The following is a 14,290-nucleotide window of genomic DNA, read 5'->3' as shown; positions in this document are numbered from 1 at the left end:
TGTACGTTTAGTTCTACGGTGGGCTTCCTCCAACATGTTTGCCAACTGCTCTTTGTTTCTGGGGGAAGCAAGACCAACAGTGGTCATGGGTGGTTTTTTAAAACTATACTCCAGATAACGGTCATTGTCAGAAATTTCTATTGAAGCATTCAGGACAGTGGTAAAGAGAGTGTTACAGGCCGGAGAAGCTGTGTTCATACAGTTTATCCACTGGACCGCACACTGGTGTGACAGTGGTGTCTCTTAGACCTCTGGACATGCAGGGTGACTTCGAGTGCCTTCCGCTGTGTCTCCGTCTAAGCCCCTTGCTTGCTTACCTGTCCTGGCACAAAAGTGATTCATGGGTGTAGTCAGAAATGTGGTCTTGGTCCAAGTTCTCAGTCACGACCTTATAAGGAACATGAATCCCTCATGATGTTGAAGCGGCCATTCCAGCGGGCGCTGCGGACCGTGAGCATCATGAGAGACACGCGATGCTGGGCAGTACGGTGTAGCTTGTGTCGGACGTCCGTCCGGAACCGACGTGCGCAAGGCTAACATACACTAACGTAATTTTTTAAATAGTCCCCTTTTTCTAACTACAGAAGTAATGCCTTATTTATTATAGGAAATTTGGAATCCAGAAAGGCAAAAAACTTAAACAATTCTCTAGGTTCTTGGGCCTAGAATCCCCACCCTCCAAACCTAACTCTGGTTAGTATCTGAAGCATTTCCTCCCAGTTCGTCCATCTCTGGAAACATGTGATACAATCAGGATAATGGATAAATATTTTTAATCTGTTTTTTAACCTCAAATCAAATCTCGATAAATTTTTTCAAATCTTTGACGATTTCTTCCTCAGTAGGGTACTTACGGCTGCAGAGCCCTCCATCCTGGGTATGGTCAGGCTGTCCTCTACTCGGGGACTTAAGGCGGATTATAAATAATGCTCTAAGTGTAGACAAATCCTTGTGTATATCCCCAATTATTTTCTTAGAATGTATAAATTCTTAGCATGTATATTTCTTAGGCCAGAGGCCATCTTTCTTGGTCACACTTGGACCAGTGTGAGGTCCAGGGAAAAATGTATTGGCTACATTTTTAAGGCTTTTGTCACCTGGTGTGGATTTTTTTTTTTCTGCCATTTGCTTCCTGATGGGAGAGAACCCCTGGGCCCCCTCTAGGCCATAGAGTCTCTTGACTCGGCAAGATGTGTCTGTCGGGGCCGAGCTAATGCAGAACCACATCAGGCAGAAGTTAGGCCTCGCTTCTGCCCGCCGTGGCGCTGGCCTCAGCCGCGCCCACCTCTTGCAGGCTGCCTTCTGCGGTGCTCAGGCCACGGCCACTGTGACCCCATCACGAAGCGCTGCGTGTGCTCCCAGCTGTGGATGGAGAACCTGATTCAGCGTTACCTCCAGGACGGGGAGAGCAACTGCGGTGAGTCCGGGGCAGGGACAGCTGTGGCCGAGGAGTGTGAGGACACGGCCTTTTGCAATACCAGAAAAATCTGCCCCACTCTGCCACTGTAAACCTTCTGCTCTCCTCACCTGAAGCCAAGGAGGAGAGACTTAAGATCCTCCCCACACATACCATGCCTGTGGACCTAGGCTTTTCCGTAAAACTTTTTGATAAGGAAACCCCCCCTGGGCAGAGCACAATTGGCTAACTGCCCCAGCATTGCCGAGAGCGTTGCCGAGAGCGTTGCTTTGTGCCCCTGGGGCCGTTTTCTGGGTCCCCCCTGCCTTGCCATGGGCTCCGTTGGCCTTCTGGTGAAGTGTTTCCTGGTGTGGGCCTGTTGGATGTGGATGAACAGCAGAATCAGGCCCACTCCTCCGGGATGTCTGCCCGGGCTGCACCAACAATGGGAGCCTTCGTCTCCGCTGGCCCCACCGGTGCCCTGATGTGTCCTCTGGGGAGGAATCCATTTTAATGCCAGTCTATTTCCAAGAGTAATTTTGTTGCCTTAGGAATCCGGGTTGGACGTTTATGGCTGAGAAATCTGAAAATAGCCAGCCCTTGGATCGTTTTTCCAAGGAGCAGATATTTAATGGAGTTAAACCTTTGTCTTTGGGCCCTTGGTTTCTCTGTCCCGAATTGCTGTTGCAAAGCTTTTTACACTGGATTTGTACGAGAATGTGGGAGGAATACAGATCAGGTAGTTTCTGAATTACTGTCTGGCTCTGAAAAGTGTCTTCATGTCCTAGGCAGCCAGACAGATATTTTATTTGCCTGTTTAAAAACTGAGCCAGAGCTATTTTGGTGGGGAGAGCTATGTTTTTTGTGATTATGGAATTAATATTTTGGTGTGTCATACATGGTTATTCACAGCATACATTTTAAATAATTTGGTTTTGACAATTCTGTCCTTAAGTCAGCATGAGATATACCCCACGATGTCCCCGACCCAGTTGGACAAAAGTAGGGTACTTTTAAGTTGTTCCTGATTTGTTTATATTGTACCTTGTTTATGCCCTGTAGCCAGACCAGTGAGTCCACAGATGGCCTTTGGTCGTAAGAACTCGCTAATATATGTCGTGAAACACGGAAATAAAGTTGTTTTGTGAACAGTGTGTAACTGTGTCTGCTCTGGCTTTCTTGTTTTCCAGAGTGGAGTGTGTTCTACGTGGCAGCGTTGGCTCTCACTGTCCTCGGGCTGACTGGGGGCATGCCCTGGCTTTGCCTCTACTGCAGGAGGTACATGGCCGCTCCTTATTTCATGGCCCTGGGATAAAGACACACCAGGAAATGGGACTCGACAGCTGTAGTAGCCTTTGCTTGGGTTTGTTAAGCTACTGAACCATTTGACAATCACTTTTACATGAAGACAAACTAGGCTTTCAGAGTCCTTTATAAGGGGGCCTGGCTGACTCAGTTGGTGGAGCATGGGACTCTAGTTCTCAGGGTCATGAGTTCAAGACCCATGTTGGGTGTGGGCCGGATAAATGCAATAATCCCAGAGGCCGCTTTTCCTTATGCAGCTTTCCTCTTCCCTGCAAGGCTCAGGGACTCTGTATCAAGTCTAGTGTTATTTTCTTTGTCTCACCTTTGTTCACTGAGACACTCCTGGAGTAGCCCATCAGCCCTCAGGAGAGGGAGGAGTTCTAGAAGGGTACAGTGCAAATTTAGATTTTGCTTCTTGTATGTGATGCAACAGTGGACTCTATCTCAATCCTATTGAATAAATGCAAAACTTTAATCCAGGCAGTAGGATCACGGAAGAGGAGTTTTGCTTTAGGTGTTTCCTTCTTCCTTTTTTGGGGGGTGCTGACCTCCGAGAAGCCTCTGAGCTGCCTCCTGGTCTGAATCTTCAAGAACCCTGTGCCCAGCTCTCTGTGAGGAGATTTGTAGGGACAGTGATTTCTCAAGTCCTGGGAAGACATCCTACACAAAACACCACCATCCTACACAAAACATTAAGTGCTCTCCAAAGAAGATAATGATTAAAAAAAAAATGATGTGATCATAATTAATAGTTATATTTTGAAACTGCTCCTATTATCGTCTCGGTTTTATTTGTGATTGCTTTCCCTGTGGTGATCCCAATAGTGAATCGCAGAAGGCTGGGGAGGGGGAGCACAGGCACTCAGAGGCCTAAATCCCAGGAAGCTTTCTAGAGCCATTTGGGACCATGGGCACCCTGCTGTGCTTCACTTCCAAAGTTCTGCAAAAAACAAAAATAAATGAAAAATTTTAAAAATACACATTTTGCAGTTATGTGGCCATACATATTAAGCAGATGACCGTGATGATGAAGAAAGTGTTTGCCTGTGACCATTTTAAGTATTAGTAAGTGATATTAAGCATCTGCCATTCTCTCTCAGCTGTGTGCTCGCTACACTACTCAGTCCTCCCAGCAGCCGTACAAAAGGGGACTGTTTTTACTCCCATTTTACCGGTGGGAACCTGCAGTCACAGCTGGTGAGCACTCAGTCAAGGCTTAGGGGCCCATGCTCTTAGTCACCTGCCTGTGGAAAACTGTCCTCAGCATAACCTCCCCACGGCTTTGAGGTACGTTTTCATATAATCCCCTGAAGCTCGGGATGACACACAAAGGACCAGCCCAGTTGTTCTCATGCGTTGTGGAAAATGAAATCCGGGGTTGTTGCCACTTGATTTGGGGAATCTGCTCTATTTCTGGTTGGTTGATTTGTTACCCCCAGTTGCTAGTTTCCATCATCTTTGCACCTTTGGATCTTCTAGGCCAGTATAGGTTCAGGGGGCTGGTGTGCATCCAGGTTCCTCCAAGTGGAGAATCACTCCCGGGAAAGCTCGCTCGCTGTGCCAGCCCGAAGGTGCTGGGAGGACGGCCCTCGGGGGCCCTGGCCCGTCAGCCCCGGGCTTAGCCGGGAGCCCGCAGGTGGGTGGGCACCGGGGGTGTGGCCGTGCTGCTCCTGTGTGTGTTCAGGACCCGCGCGGTGCCTCGCGTGCCGGAACGCAGACCTGGCCGCGTGCGCCCCGCGTTCCCACTGGTGCTGAGCCCTGCGCTCCGAAGGCCGAGCGCTTCCTCCACTGTGTTAACTCCTGGCTCCCGGTTCCCTAAGACTCTGAGTCGAGCTTTTTGGTGTTCCTTTCAGACGAAAAAGGATTAAAATAAGAAAGAAAACCAAGTATACCATCCTGGACAGTGTGGACGAGCAGGAGAGCGTGGAGCTGAGGCCCAAGCGGGGTAAGATGGCCTGCGGGGTACACCCCGGGGCCTTGAGTGGACTGGGGGCAGGCGCCCCTGAGCGCTGCCTTGGTGGGAGGCGCAACGAGGGGCCCGAGCCGGCAAGTTAATGGGGAAGGAACAGTGAGTCTGAGCTTCTGGGAAGAAAAACCTACATCTAGCCCATGGACAGGCAATGGGAAGGCATAGTAGTATCCAGATTCCATGAGATTTTGGTGACGCACGTAGAGGCCTTACCGGGTGAGAGTCGGAGAGGCCTCGCATCCGCTGAGCCCCCATCGAATGCCCGCAGGCAAAGACTGCTTTTCCAGCAGGTTTTTCTCTTGTGGTTGGGGTGTGGGGCATGTGACAGCGTTCCAAACCAGCTCGCCTCTGAGCACTGTGCCCTGCGGGTCTGCTCCCCGAGAGATGCGCCCAGATGACAGGCAGGCTCTAGCTTGGAGCCTTGCCCTTAGCGGACTAGCCAGACGCGGGTGAACCCTGGCTTCCACACAGCACTGTCGCCACAAAACGCACAGACCCCGATGCTCCGAGCCACCTCCCGGCCACCCCACGAGCTTTCCGGCTCTCCTTTATTAAGAACCCTTCCTAGCCCTCGGAGGCTGCTTAGCACTCGCTTGTACGGGTCCTTCATAATCTGCATTTGTAACTGCATTCTCACAGAGGGACATAATCACTTTCCAAGTTGTGAGATGTAAAACGTTGTCTGTAGTAAATGCTGAGTGCCTGCCCTCCGCGCAGACACCAAGCGAGGCCCAGGGAGGGGCACAGAATCCCGGCAGAGAGGGTGATCCCGCAGCAGCCTGGGTGGGATTGGCCGAGCACCGACGTCCGAGTGGCTGACGTCCGGGGAGTGTGGCCAGGGGCTCTGGCAGGGAAACGGACGCGAGGACACACCTGATGCGTGCACCTGTGCGCTCGCCTCTCATCGCATCACGGACACCAGCTTCATACAGCGGCTGTAGACCTAAGAGCTCAGAGTGCTTGATTTTTTTTAAAAGATGATTTATTTATTTATTTGACACAGAGACCAAAAGAGGGAATATAAGCAGGGGGAGTGGGAGAGGGAGAGGCAGGCTTCCTGCTGAGCAGGAGTCCAATGCAGGGCTCGAGTCGATCCTAGGACTTTGGGATCATGACCCAAGCCAAAGGCAGATGTTTAACCAGCAAGCCACCCAGGTGCCCATTCTTAAACCAGTTTTGAAAGAAAGTGGTTAGTGTGTACAAGTCCTTAAGAGTTTCATTCATCACAGCCTTTAGGTCAAAACAAAGTACTGGGGTGCTCAGGTGGCTCAGTCAGTTGGTTAAGTATCCGACAACTCCTTGTTTTGGCTTAGGTCATGATCTCATAGTCGTGGGATTGAGCCCCACATGAGGCTCTGGGCTCAGCTTGGAGTCCGGTGTAGATTTTCTCTCTCCCTCTCCCTCCTGATCGTGCGCGCTCTCTCTCTCTCTCTCATAAATAAATGAAATCTAAAAAACAAAACAAAAAACACAACAAAGGAAGTACTGACAGCATGCATTAGACCATCTGTGAAGGGGGGGATCTTCCCTATGAAAACACTTTCATGATACGGAAATGCTCAGCCACGGGGATGTTTAGGCATTGGTTCAGCTAAAATGCACATGGGTGGCCTCGTTAACCTCTGGAGACCCCTATTACTAAATTACTACTTGCTCTAATATTAGTTAGTGATCCTTCTTTAGCTATGGTGTGAGTACAACCTGAAAGCCACACACTTGTGTCAACCTCAAGCCCCGAGGCCATCACTGCGATCTGGTTCCACTGTCCTTCACGCATAGCAGGTGGTGAATAAATGTTCGAATATAAAAATAAGTATAAATCTAGCCTTTAATATATAACCATAGAGCAAAGATACCTCACCTGCCACCAGTGCCAAGTTGCCAAAAAGAGAGTTTATATTAGAATTAATTTTATCTATGTTTAGTTATTGTTGTTTGTATTTTTGGATAGAATGCTTTAGTTAATCAGTACCACTGGAAATTTACATTTTTCTTATATGAACTGTGTTTACATAAGACAGTGCAAAACTCCCTCCGTTTAGCAGTAAAATGGCTCTTTTGCAAATCTGCAGGGACTTATTTCTGACATAAGAGCAAAACAGCTTAACTGCCATTTGCAGAAAAGTGATCTCAGACCCACAAAATTAATGAAGTAGAGTCAACTTCCAAAACTTCCACACAGGAAAGCTTTAAGGAAAATAGCTATCTCTAGAATTCTCTGCTATAAAATAAAGGTTGAATAGCTACCTCAAGTTTAACTATGGTTTCAAAAATTTTAGGAATACCTTGAGTCAAAGAAATTCAAGAAGGAAGTTGATCATTTTCATTTGAGTATTTTTTTCCTACCATTGCTAAGTTCCCCAACACCGTTTAGGGTCCGAATGACAGAAATTACTCTCAGTATCTTCTAGGCTTTCTTTTCTTCGGCCAATTGCCCCATTTGTTGTGTAAACTTCAAACTGCTAAGCTTCCAACACATTCAGCATTTAAATCTTCAGGGCTTATCATTATAAACACAGATATTCCTACTTGAACAGAAATTAAATGAACTTTTCACCAGTCAGCATGGAAAACTAACCATCCCGGGCCCTCGGGATCATGACCCAATCCAAAGGCAGATGATTAACAAATGAGCCACCCAGGCGCCCCTCAGCGCACTTTCAGGTTGCATTATATCACCCCCTTTCTCCTAGAGTAACCTCGTCCTTCTCATGTCCCAACCCCCATTCTTCTTCCTGCCGGGCTCTAAACCTATTGTTGGTGCCTTGTTCCCACTCGACCCACCCTCTCGCCTAGTCTCTTGTCCCCTCTCCCTAATACTCTCATGACCCCTTCAGACCCTCAGGATCTCAGAACACTAACTGTTTCAGATGTACTACATCCTGCTCCAAGCACATTACCCGTTTAATCCCAGGGTGGTCAGCAGCTCTGAGACATATACTGTGATGATCCCCAATTCACAGTGGAGGAAACTGAGACATAGGAAAGTTAGCCACTGGCCAGGAGTGACCGAGCCAGCGAGGGCCCGGGGCAGGTAGGGCCAGGCCACCTGCTTCTCCCAGTATTTCTGGTGCCCCTCGGCACACTTCACACCCTCCCTGGTTCTCCTCTCCAAATCCCGGCCTGAAGCAATGCCAGCCGATCGGTGTGCACTTATCTGTTCTTGATCCCTGTGAGGTTGATTTTTCAACATTTCTTGGCTATTTTGAACCCTCTTCTCATGAGTCTTTGTCTTAAACCCTTAGCTAGATACTATAAATTCTCTGAGAGCAGAGGTCACGTCTTACACCACTTCTGTCTCTTAGTTTGACCACAGGCAATCACATATTCTACCCAAAATATTATGATGGAACCGAATCATAAAACCCTAACAGTTCTCACTTAGTGAGCGCCTCCTGAGTGCTAGCTGCTGGGCCTCAGCTTCACTAGCACTGTTTCACGGAGTCCACACCCTGAACCCATGGAGTGTGTGCCTGCCGTCTCCCAGTGTTGATGGTGCTGGAGACTGAAAGCCCAGAGAGGTTAGGTATCTTGTCCAGCACCACACAGCTAGCCGGTAAGTGTCAAAGCTTGGGCTTAAGCTCAGGGCTGACTCCAAAGCCCCTGTTGCTGCTCACCAAGGCCTCCAACCCCTGCCGTGTTGTGAGTGTTGCTTTGAAGGTGCAGAGAGCACAGCTGGGTACATGGGACCTACGACCAGAACAGCAGCTGGGAGTGAAAAGGCCATTTCCCCCAAGATGCATCTGTCTGCTTCTCCCCAGGTATTAAACACCGAAGCACGGAGCACAACTCCAGCCTGATGGTGTCCGAGTCGGAGTTTGACAGTGATCAGGACACCATCTTCAGCGAAGAGAGGATGGAGAGAGGGAATCCAAAGGTTTCCGTGAATGGGTCCCTCAGACATGGCGCTCCCTTCAGCTATTGCTCAAAGGACAGATAAAGAAGCAGCTGTAAACTCAAAGGTTACCCACAGGAATTCCTGAATCCAGGACCAGTGAATGGGAGTTAACACACAGAGCTGACTCCCGGGAGAATCGTACATTAAGGTCCTTTCTCAGCAGGCTAGATGTGTGTCCCCGTGTTTAAAAGATCTGTTTTCTTGGAGAGTTTGAGATATGAAACAAAACATTAATGTTGCTCTTTTAGCAGAGATGCTTGCTGATAGGGATACAGTTTGGGTGAGATACAAGGTATGTACTTAAAAGAGTTTGTGCTTTGTAGCTGGCACAGTGTTTATATTACCTTTGTGAAAGTAAAGATGGACACCTGTGTCTATCTGCAGACCTCTAGATAAGTTAAACACATTTAGAGAAGGCTCATTTCTCTTGGGAGCTGTGATTGCCTTCAAGGACGACTTTCCAGACATGGTTTCTGTGGTCGGGCCCCCACAGTCCCAAGGCTGCTGTGTCTGTTAACAATAGCTTATTGGAGGTGTGGGTTGTCTTCTGTGTAGCAAGTTTTCTGTGCTGACCGAACACCCGAACAGAATAGAAACCCCCGGGACCTTTATTCTTGGCTATGGCCAACCCCTGTTTCTGTGTCCTCTGTGGACAGCAGCTCCTGGGAATCCGAGAGCTGAATAAGAATCACAGGACGAGGACCAGAGGCACAGAAAGGGACGTGTTGGCTTAACGACCTGTAGGTTGAAAGTAGAAGATTGCACGGCAACATTCCTTACCTTTTCTTTCTTCTAGACAAAAAAACTACCTTGAAGCCTCTCCTAGCCCCAGTGTACATTAGACACGATAAAAGTGATTATTAACTGTTGGAGTATTTATTGAGTATGTCCACAGGCCGTTCATTTGGATTGCCATAGATAGGAATAATGACTCAGCAACTTCGTACATAGTCTCAGAGTCAGAAATATAGTCTGTCTTAATTAGAATGGTATGTTCATGATCATTGGCCTACAAGTTCTTTCCGTGGTAACAAATTGACATAGACATTCACTTCATATGTTTAAAAAATATATTAAACTTTTTTTTTAACCAAATCTTATTTGAAATGTATGGGGGGAAAAAAACTATCCCCAATCAGAGAACGCCACAGAGCAGTGACCTGGGGTGAACCGTAGCCTACGGAGGTGGCTGGCTCATAGTGGTTCTCTACCCAGCCTTAAGGTGGGTTCTCTACCCAGCCAAGATGGGCGGCCCGGGAGGGGCCCATTGGCCTTCTTTGGAGAGATTAGAGTCGAGGTGGGGCCCATCACAGATCTGAACCCGTGTTGTGGCCTCAGGCGGGAACACACCTGAAGAGTATCCTGGTGCACAAGTTTCTGTGAAACTGGGAGGGCTTTACCACGATTAAGTGGAAAAGCAAGAGGATTAAACGACTGGTGTTAAACCATCAGGGTGGGAACGAATGAGAAGAGAGTCCCTGTGGGTCCCTGAACAGAGTGAAGCTTGTACTTTCTGGGGAACGACAGAACTAAACAGTGTGTAAGACTGTTTTATTTAAAAAAATAATTTCTTTGCTTAGGTTTCCTCTTTCCGCATTGTTTGTTCAGTCTGCTGTCTGGGATGGGTGATGTTTTTTACACCAGAATTTATCTTCATAAACTTAATATCTGGAGTGCCTCGTGCGCAGAGTTGGGGGTTTTGTGCACCATCAGGACTTTCTGGCCTCAAGGGCTGCACAAGAGGAGGTGGATGGAGTGCAGTGGTGAAGGCGGGGCGAGCGCGCTCGGTGTTTATGTGCATGATTCCCGTACTAGAGATGCCCGGTCCTTACAGTCAGCCTTGGAAAGTAGATGTGATTATTCTCATGTTGCAGGGAACGACCTGGAGCCCCAGAGAGGTTAAGTACCTTATGCAAGGTGACAGCCAAAGAGTGCAAAAACTGAATGCAGGTTTTTTAAGCTGTCAAGCCCCTGCTTTTCACCCTCCTCCCTGACTACACAAGGACCTCCCGCCCTCAGCTGGTGGACAGCAAATTCTGGCAGGCCTTTTGGACCATTTGTTCCTAGGACCCAGAGGACTTCCTTCAGACAGTGGAGAACACAGGACACAGAGAAGCCTCCCTCGTCCCTCCTGCGGAATCACGCCCTGAGCCGTGGCTCTGGGTTGCTGAGTGCCGCTTCTGCCTCCCCTGGCCTCGCTTCCCGCACAGGTGCACGCGGACCTCAGGGGCACAGGAGCTGTCTGCCCTCCCGTGGCGCATCCCCAGGGCCAGGGGGCGGGGAAGGGTCTCCAGCAGCTTGGAAGGAGAGGGCTGCCCTAACAGCCAGTGCAAGAGGATGTGACCCGGGGGCTAAGAGGCCAGCTATGTTTGTGATGGAAGACCCCACAAGGCGCGCAGCACTGGAGGCTCGCTAGCTGGAGGACGGGGGTCCCAGACGGTCCAGGCCGCCCTGTGCTGTACGTTATTTCCCGGGTCAGACCAGGTCTTAATGGCAGGAAAGCATGTAGGAGACTAGATCAGTTGTATTTCTGTAACGCCGCCTCGGAGCTGGGGGCTTACTTCATGCCTCCTGTGGGGGGCTCCCCTCGGTGGGAGTTGGCCAGCTGGCCCGCGACCTGTCCTGTGCAGCCCATGCACCAGTGGCGGTTTTCACGCTTCCAAATGGTTGGAGAAGTTATAAGGCTGTTGTGAGACTTTGGTGTGCGCCAAGAAAGCCATGGCGGAAGGTGCGCCCCTCGCTCCTGCTTCTGCGGACATCAGAGGAGCGGGTCCTGGCCCTTCGCAGAACCATGTGTCCAGGCCCACAGCTCTTCCTGCCTCCCTCAACGCGCTCAGCTCGCAGTCTGCTTGAGAGTCTCTCTCTGTCCCTTCCCCTTGCATGTCTGCTCCCTCTTTCTCTCTCCATAATAAATACATCTTTGCCAACAAAACAATGCTAGTCATTCCAGCAGGGGTGGTGGTGGGGGTTGGCAGTGTTCTGTTTCTTGCTCTGGGTGCTGGTGATGAGGTGTCCTCAGCTTGTGAAGATTCCGTAAATTGATCACTTACTCAATTAGGTACTCTTTCTGGCATGCGTGTTACAGTGAATGAAATTTTAAAAATTTTAAATTTAAATTCAATTTAAATTGTTAATTGTTAACTTATACTGCATTATTAGTTGCAGGGGTGGAATGTAACGATTCATCAGTTGCACATAACGCCCAGTGCTCATTACATCCAGTGCCCTTCTTCATGCCCGTCACCCAATAGTCAGAAACCTTGCTGAGTGATTTCACTTCCAAAGCCAACTACATATAAAGGGAGAGCACTGGAGGATTTCCTTGGTGGTGGTGGTGGGACAGTTCTGTATCTTGATTGTGGCGGTGGTGACACAAACCTTCCTACTGATGGGGTTAAGTTGGGTAACGTACACATTCACAAAAGGAGTGTACAGGGCACTGGGAACGCTGGCCCTTATCAGCAGGATGATACTGATGTCAGTTGCCTGGTAGGAGTTATGTACGGTGGTGAGCACTGAGGGAAGAGGGATGGCGGGCATAGAGGAATCCACGGCGTCCGCAGCCTCCCATGAGCTTGTAAGTATTTCAAGATCAAAAGCTGGAAGATGCTGAGGGGAAACAGCCAGCTTCGTGATCAACAGGGCCACACTAAAAGTCCTTCCATTAACGTCAGCAACAACGACAACCAGGATTTCTCCAACGGAGCAGTCTCTCTTTTTGAGGTGAGTTTAGGGAATGGCCAAATTTCTTGTATTTGAAGCCTACTTAGTACGGTCACCTCTGTCCTGAAGGTGACAAGCCCAGAGTTGCAGGCCCGAGGTCTTAGCACAACAGGAAGAAATCACACAGTCTTGCCTAATCTGACACAACACCTGTGAAAACCATGTCCCCTGCATCACTAGGACAGGAGATTTGTCTGTGACCTGCACTGTGGCAAGTCCTTCCTAGTTAGCTGAAAAAAGGGATGGATGATAAGTAAATCATCAGACTGCCAATTTCCAAACACATTTCCACTCATTTATACATATCCCCTGAAAACAGAGTATGCTGGTAGCCTTTCAGCGCCCTTAGATGAAGCAGGACCTGCTGTTTTTCCGGAGAGGTTTCCCAGACTTCATCAATGAAAACCAGGCTAATTTGCTTTTCAATTTGTTGCAGGCTAAACTAAGAATGAAACTGTAGCATTTACATTTACTGATAGAGAATGGAAGAAATAGGAGGAAGACGAAAGTAACACTTGCTTTAAAGCAGAGGCCTAGGCCCAGTATGTAAAGAACCCTCAAGTTGAGAGGTAAGTGGATAACCTGGTAATCAAGTAATTTTAAAAATCAACAGCAGGTTCAGCAGAACAGTAGGCATCGTCGACATAGAGCAGGCCTTCCTGGGTTCTTTGATTCCCACATTCGGTGCCCTTCATGCATTTTCTGACCCTGTCCCGTTGTCGAGGAAGAGCAGTGTGAAATGCAGATTCTGGCATCTTGAGAGTCTGACCGGCCTCCGTCCTGCATGTGGAAGGAGCTAGTGTGCTTCCATTCAGACATTCCTTTCAAGGTTTCTCACCCATATAAATCTGTTGGAGTTTTTGGCTTCTCCTTTCAACTGGTTATGATGCCCTTACCAGCTTCCTCAATAATGAGTTAAATAAAATACTTACCATAGGTTCCTTTTTTAAAAAACCAAACCAGGTGAAAAGAAATGCATGAACTCAGTGGAATGGCAGAGGGAACACATATCCCGTGGCACAGTTCTTTCTTCCAGTGAAAAGCTTAATAATAAAATAAAAAATAACGAGCACTGAGTGAAAATATAGGATACATTGTTAAAATAACTAACAGTGGTTATATCCAAATAGTAGGATTTCAGGGAATTTCTTCCTCATACTTCTCTTTATCAGAAAAAACTCAAACTGGAGGAAAAGTACATAATGGACAACAGTGGAGTGAGTAGAAATTTGAGAAAGCTGGAGAATGCCCCTTTCTCACACTTACAAACCATGTAAATTTTCAGTCTGATTCAGCAAACATTTGCTGAGCACAAACCATGGGACAGATCTTTGTGAAGATGCTAGGGTACAGAATTTCACACGCAGGCTCCTGGCCCACGGCATTCACTGACCAGCAGCTCTCTGGGGAGGGAGCACTATTTACACCTGCAGGAGAGGAAGAATAATTTTCCTTCTGCCCTTCTGAGTTCTTGGCTAAATAAAAGCTAGAGAAAAAAAAAAAAAAAAACAGGAGCTTATTACCATGTATGCCTCAGGTGTACAGGAGAGATGCCCAGGAAAGAATGAGGAACTCAGAGAAGCAGCTTGAAACTCTGGCTGATGTAGCGTCCTCAACAAAGAGCAGTACATTTGTGGAGAAAAGACAGGACAGAGGAAAGCATTTGAAGGCTTTCAAGGGCTGAGACAAAAGCCAGTTGGTAAAATCTGTCCTGTAGATTCCTTTAGTGTCTCTCCAGGCCCACAGCGTCTAGAGTTGTCACCGGGGATCAACATTTATCCTTCCTACTGCAGGGGTGGGGGCACCTGTGTAAATTAGGTCCTGCTTTTAAGAAAGTAGGAGGAGGGCAGAGAGCTTTTCTGGTATCTGTTACTTTTAGACATCTTCAGCTCATGGTAATTGCTATACCAAAGCAGCATACTTTGGGATAGCATATTCTGCTGTTCTTCATGCATATGTGAACTGGGCTAATAGTATCCAGTATAAACAGAAATGATGA

At 48.2% G+C, this 14,290-nt stretch overlaps 1 protein-coding gene and 1 long non-coding RNA gene across 9 annotated transcripts in view; both read left to right on the top strand.

Moving 5' to 3' along the window:
- Nucleotides 1-11,500, top strand: part of KIAA0319 — a 98,613-nt gene extending 87,113 nt beyond the window's left edge. For all 8 annotated transcript variants that reach the window (XM_082731462.1, XM_082731467.1, XM_082731464.1 and 5 more), the window contains 4 exons: nucleotides 1,295-1,417; nucleotides 2,587-2,674; nucleotides 4,555-4,646; nucleotides 8,432-11,500. In XM_082731462.1, the coding sequence (XP_082587588.1) occupies nucleotides 1,295-1,417; nucleotides 2,587-2,674; nucleotides 4,555-4,646; nucleotides 8,432-8,610 (482 nt within the window). In that variant the 3' untranslated portion in view covers nucleotides 8,611-11,500. The remainder of the gene's footprint in view (nucleotides 1-1,294; nucleotides 1,418-2,586; nucleotides 2,675-4,554; nucleotides 4,647-8,431) is intronic.
- Nucleotides 11,501-11,710: 210 nt separating this feature from the next.
- Nucleotides 11,711-13,800, top strand: LOC309865254. Its single transcript, XR_014312008.1, has 2 exons — nucleotides 11,711-12,291; nucleotides 12,728-13,800. It is a non-coding gene; the product is annotated as an uncharacterized lncRNA (long non-coding RNA).
- Nucleotides 13,801-14,290: the final 490 nt, after the last annotated feature.

Source organism: Mustela nivalis (assembly GCF_964662115.1).
Source record: "Mustela nivalis genome assembly, chromosome: 5".
Taxonomy (NCBI): Eukaryota; Metazoa; Chordata; class Mammalia; order Carnivora; family Mustelidae; genus Mustela; species Mustela nivalis.
This window is presented reverse-complemented; position numbering and strand designations above follow the sequence as displayed.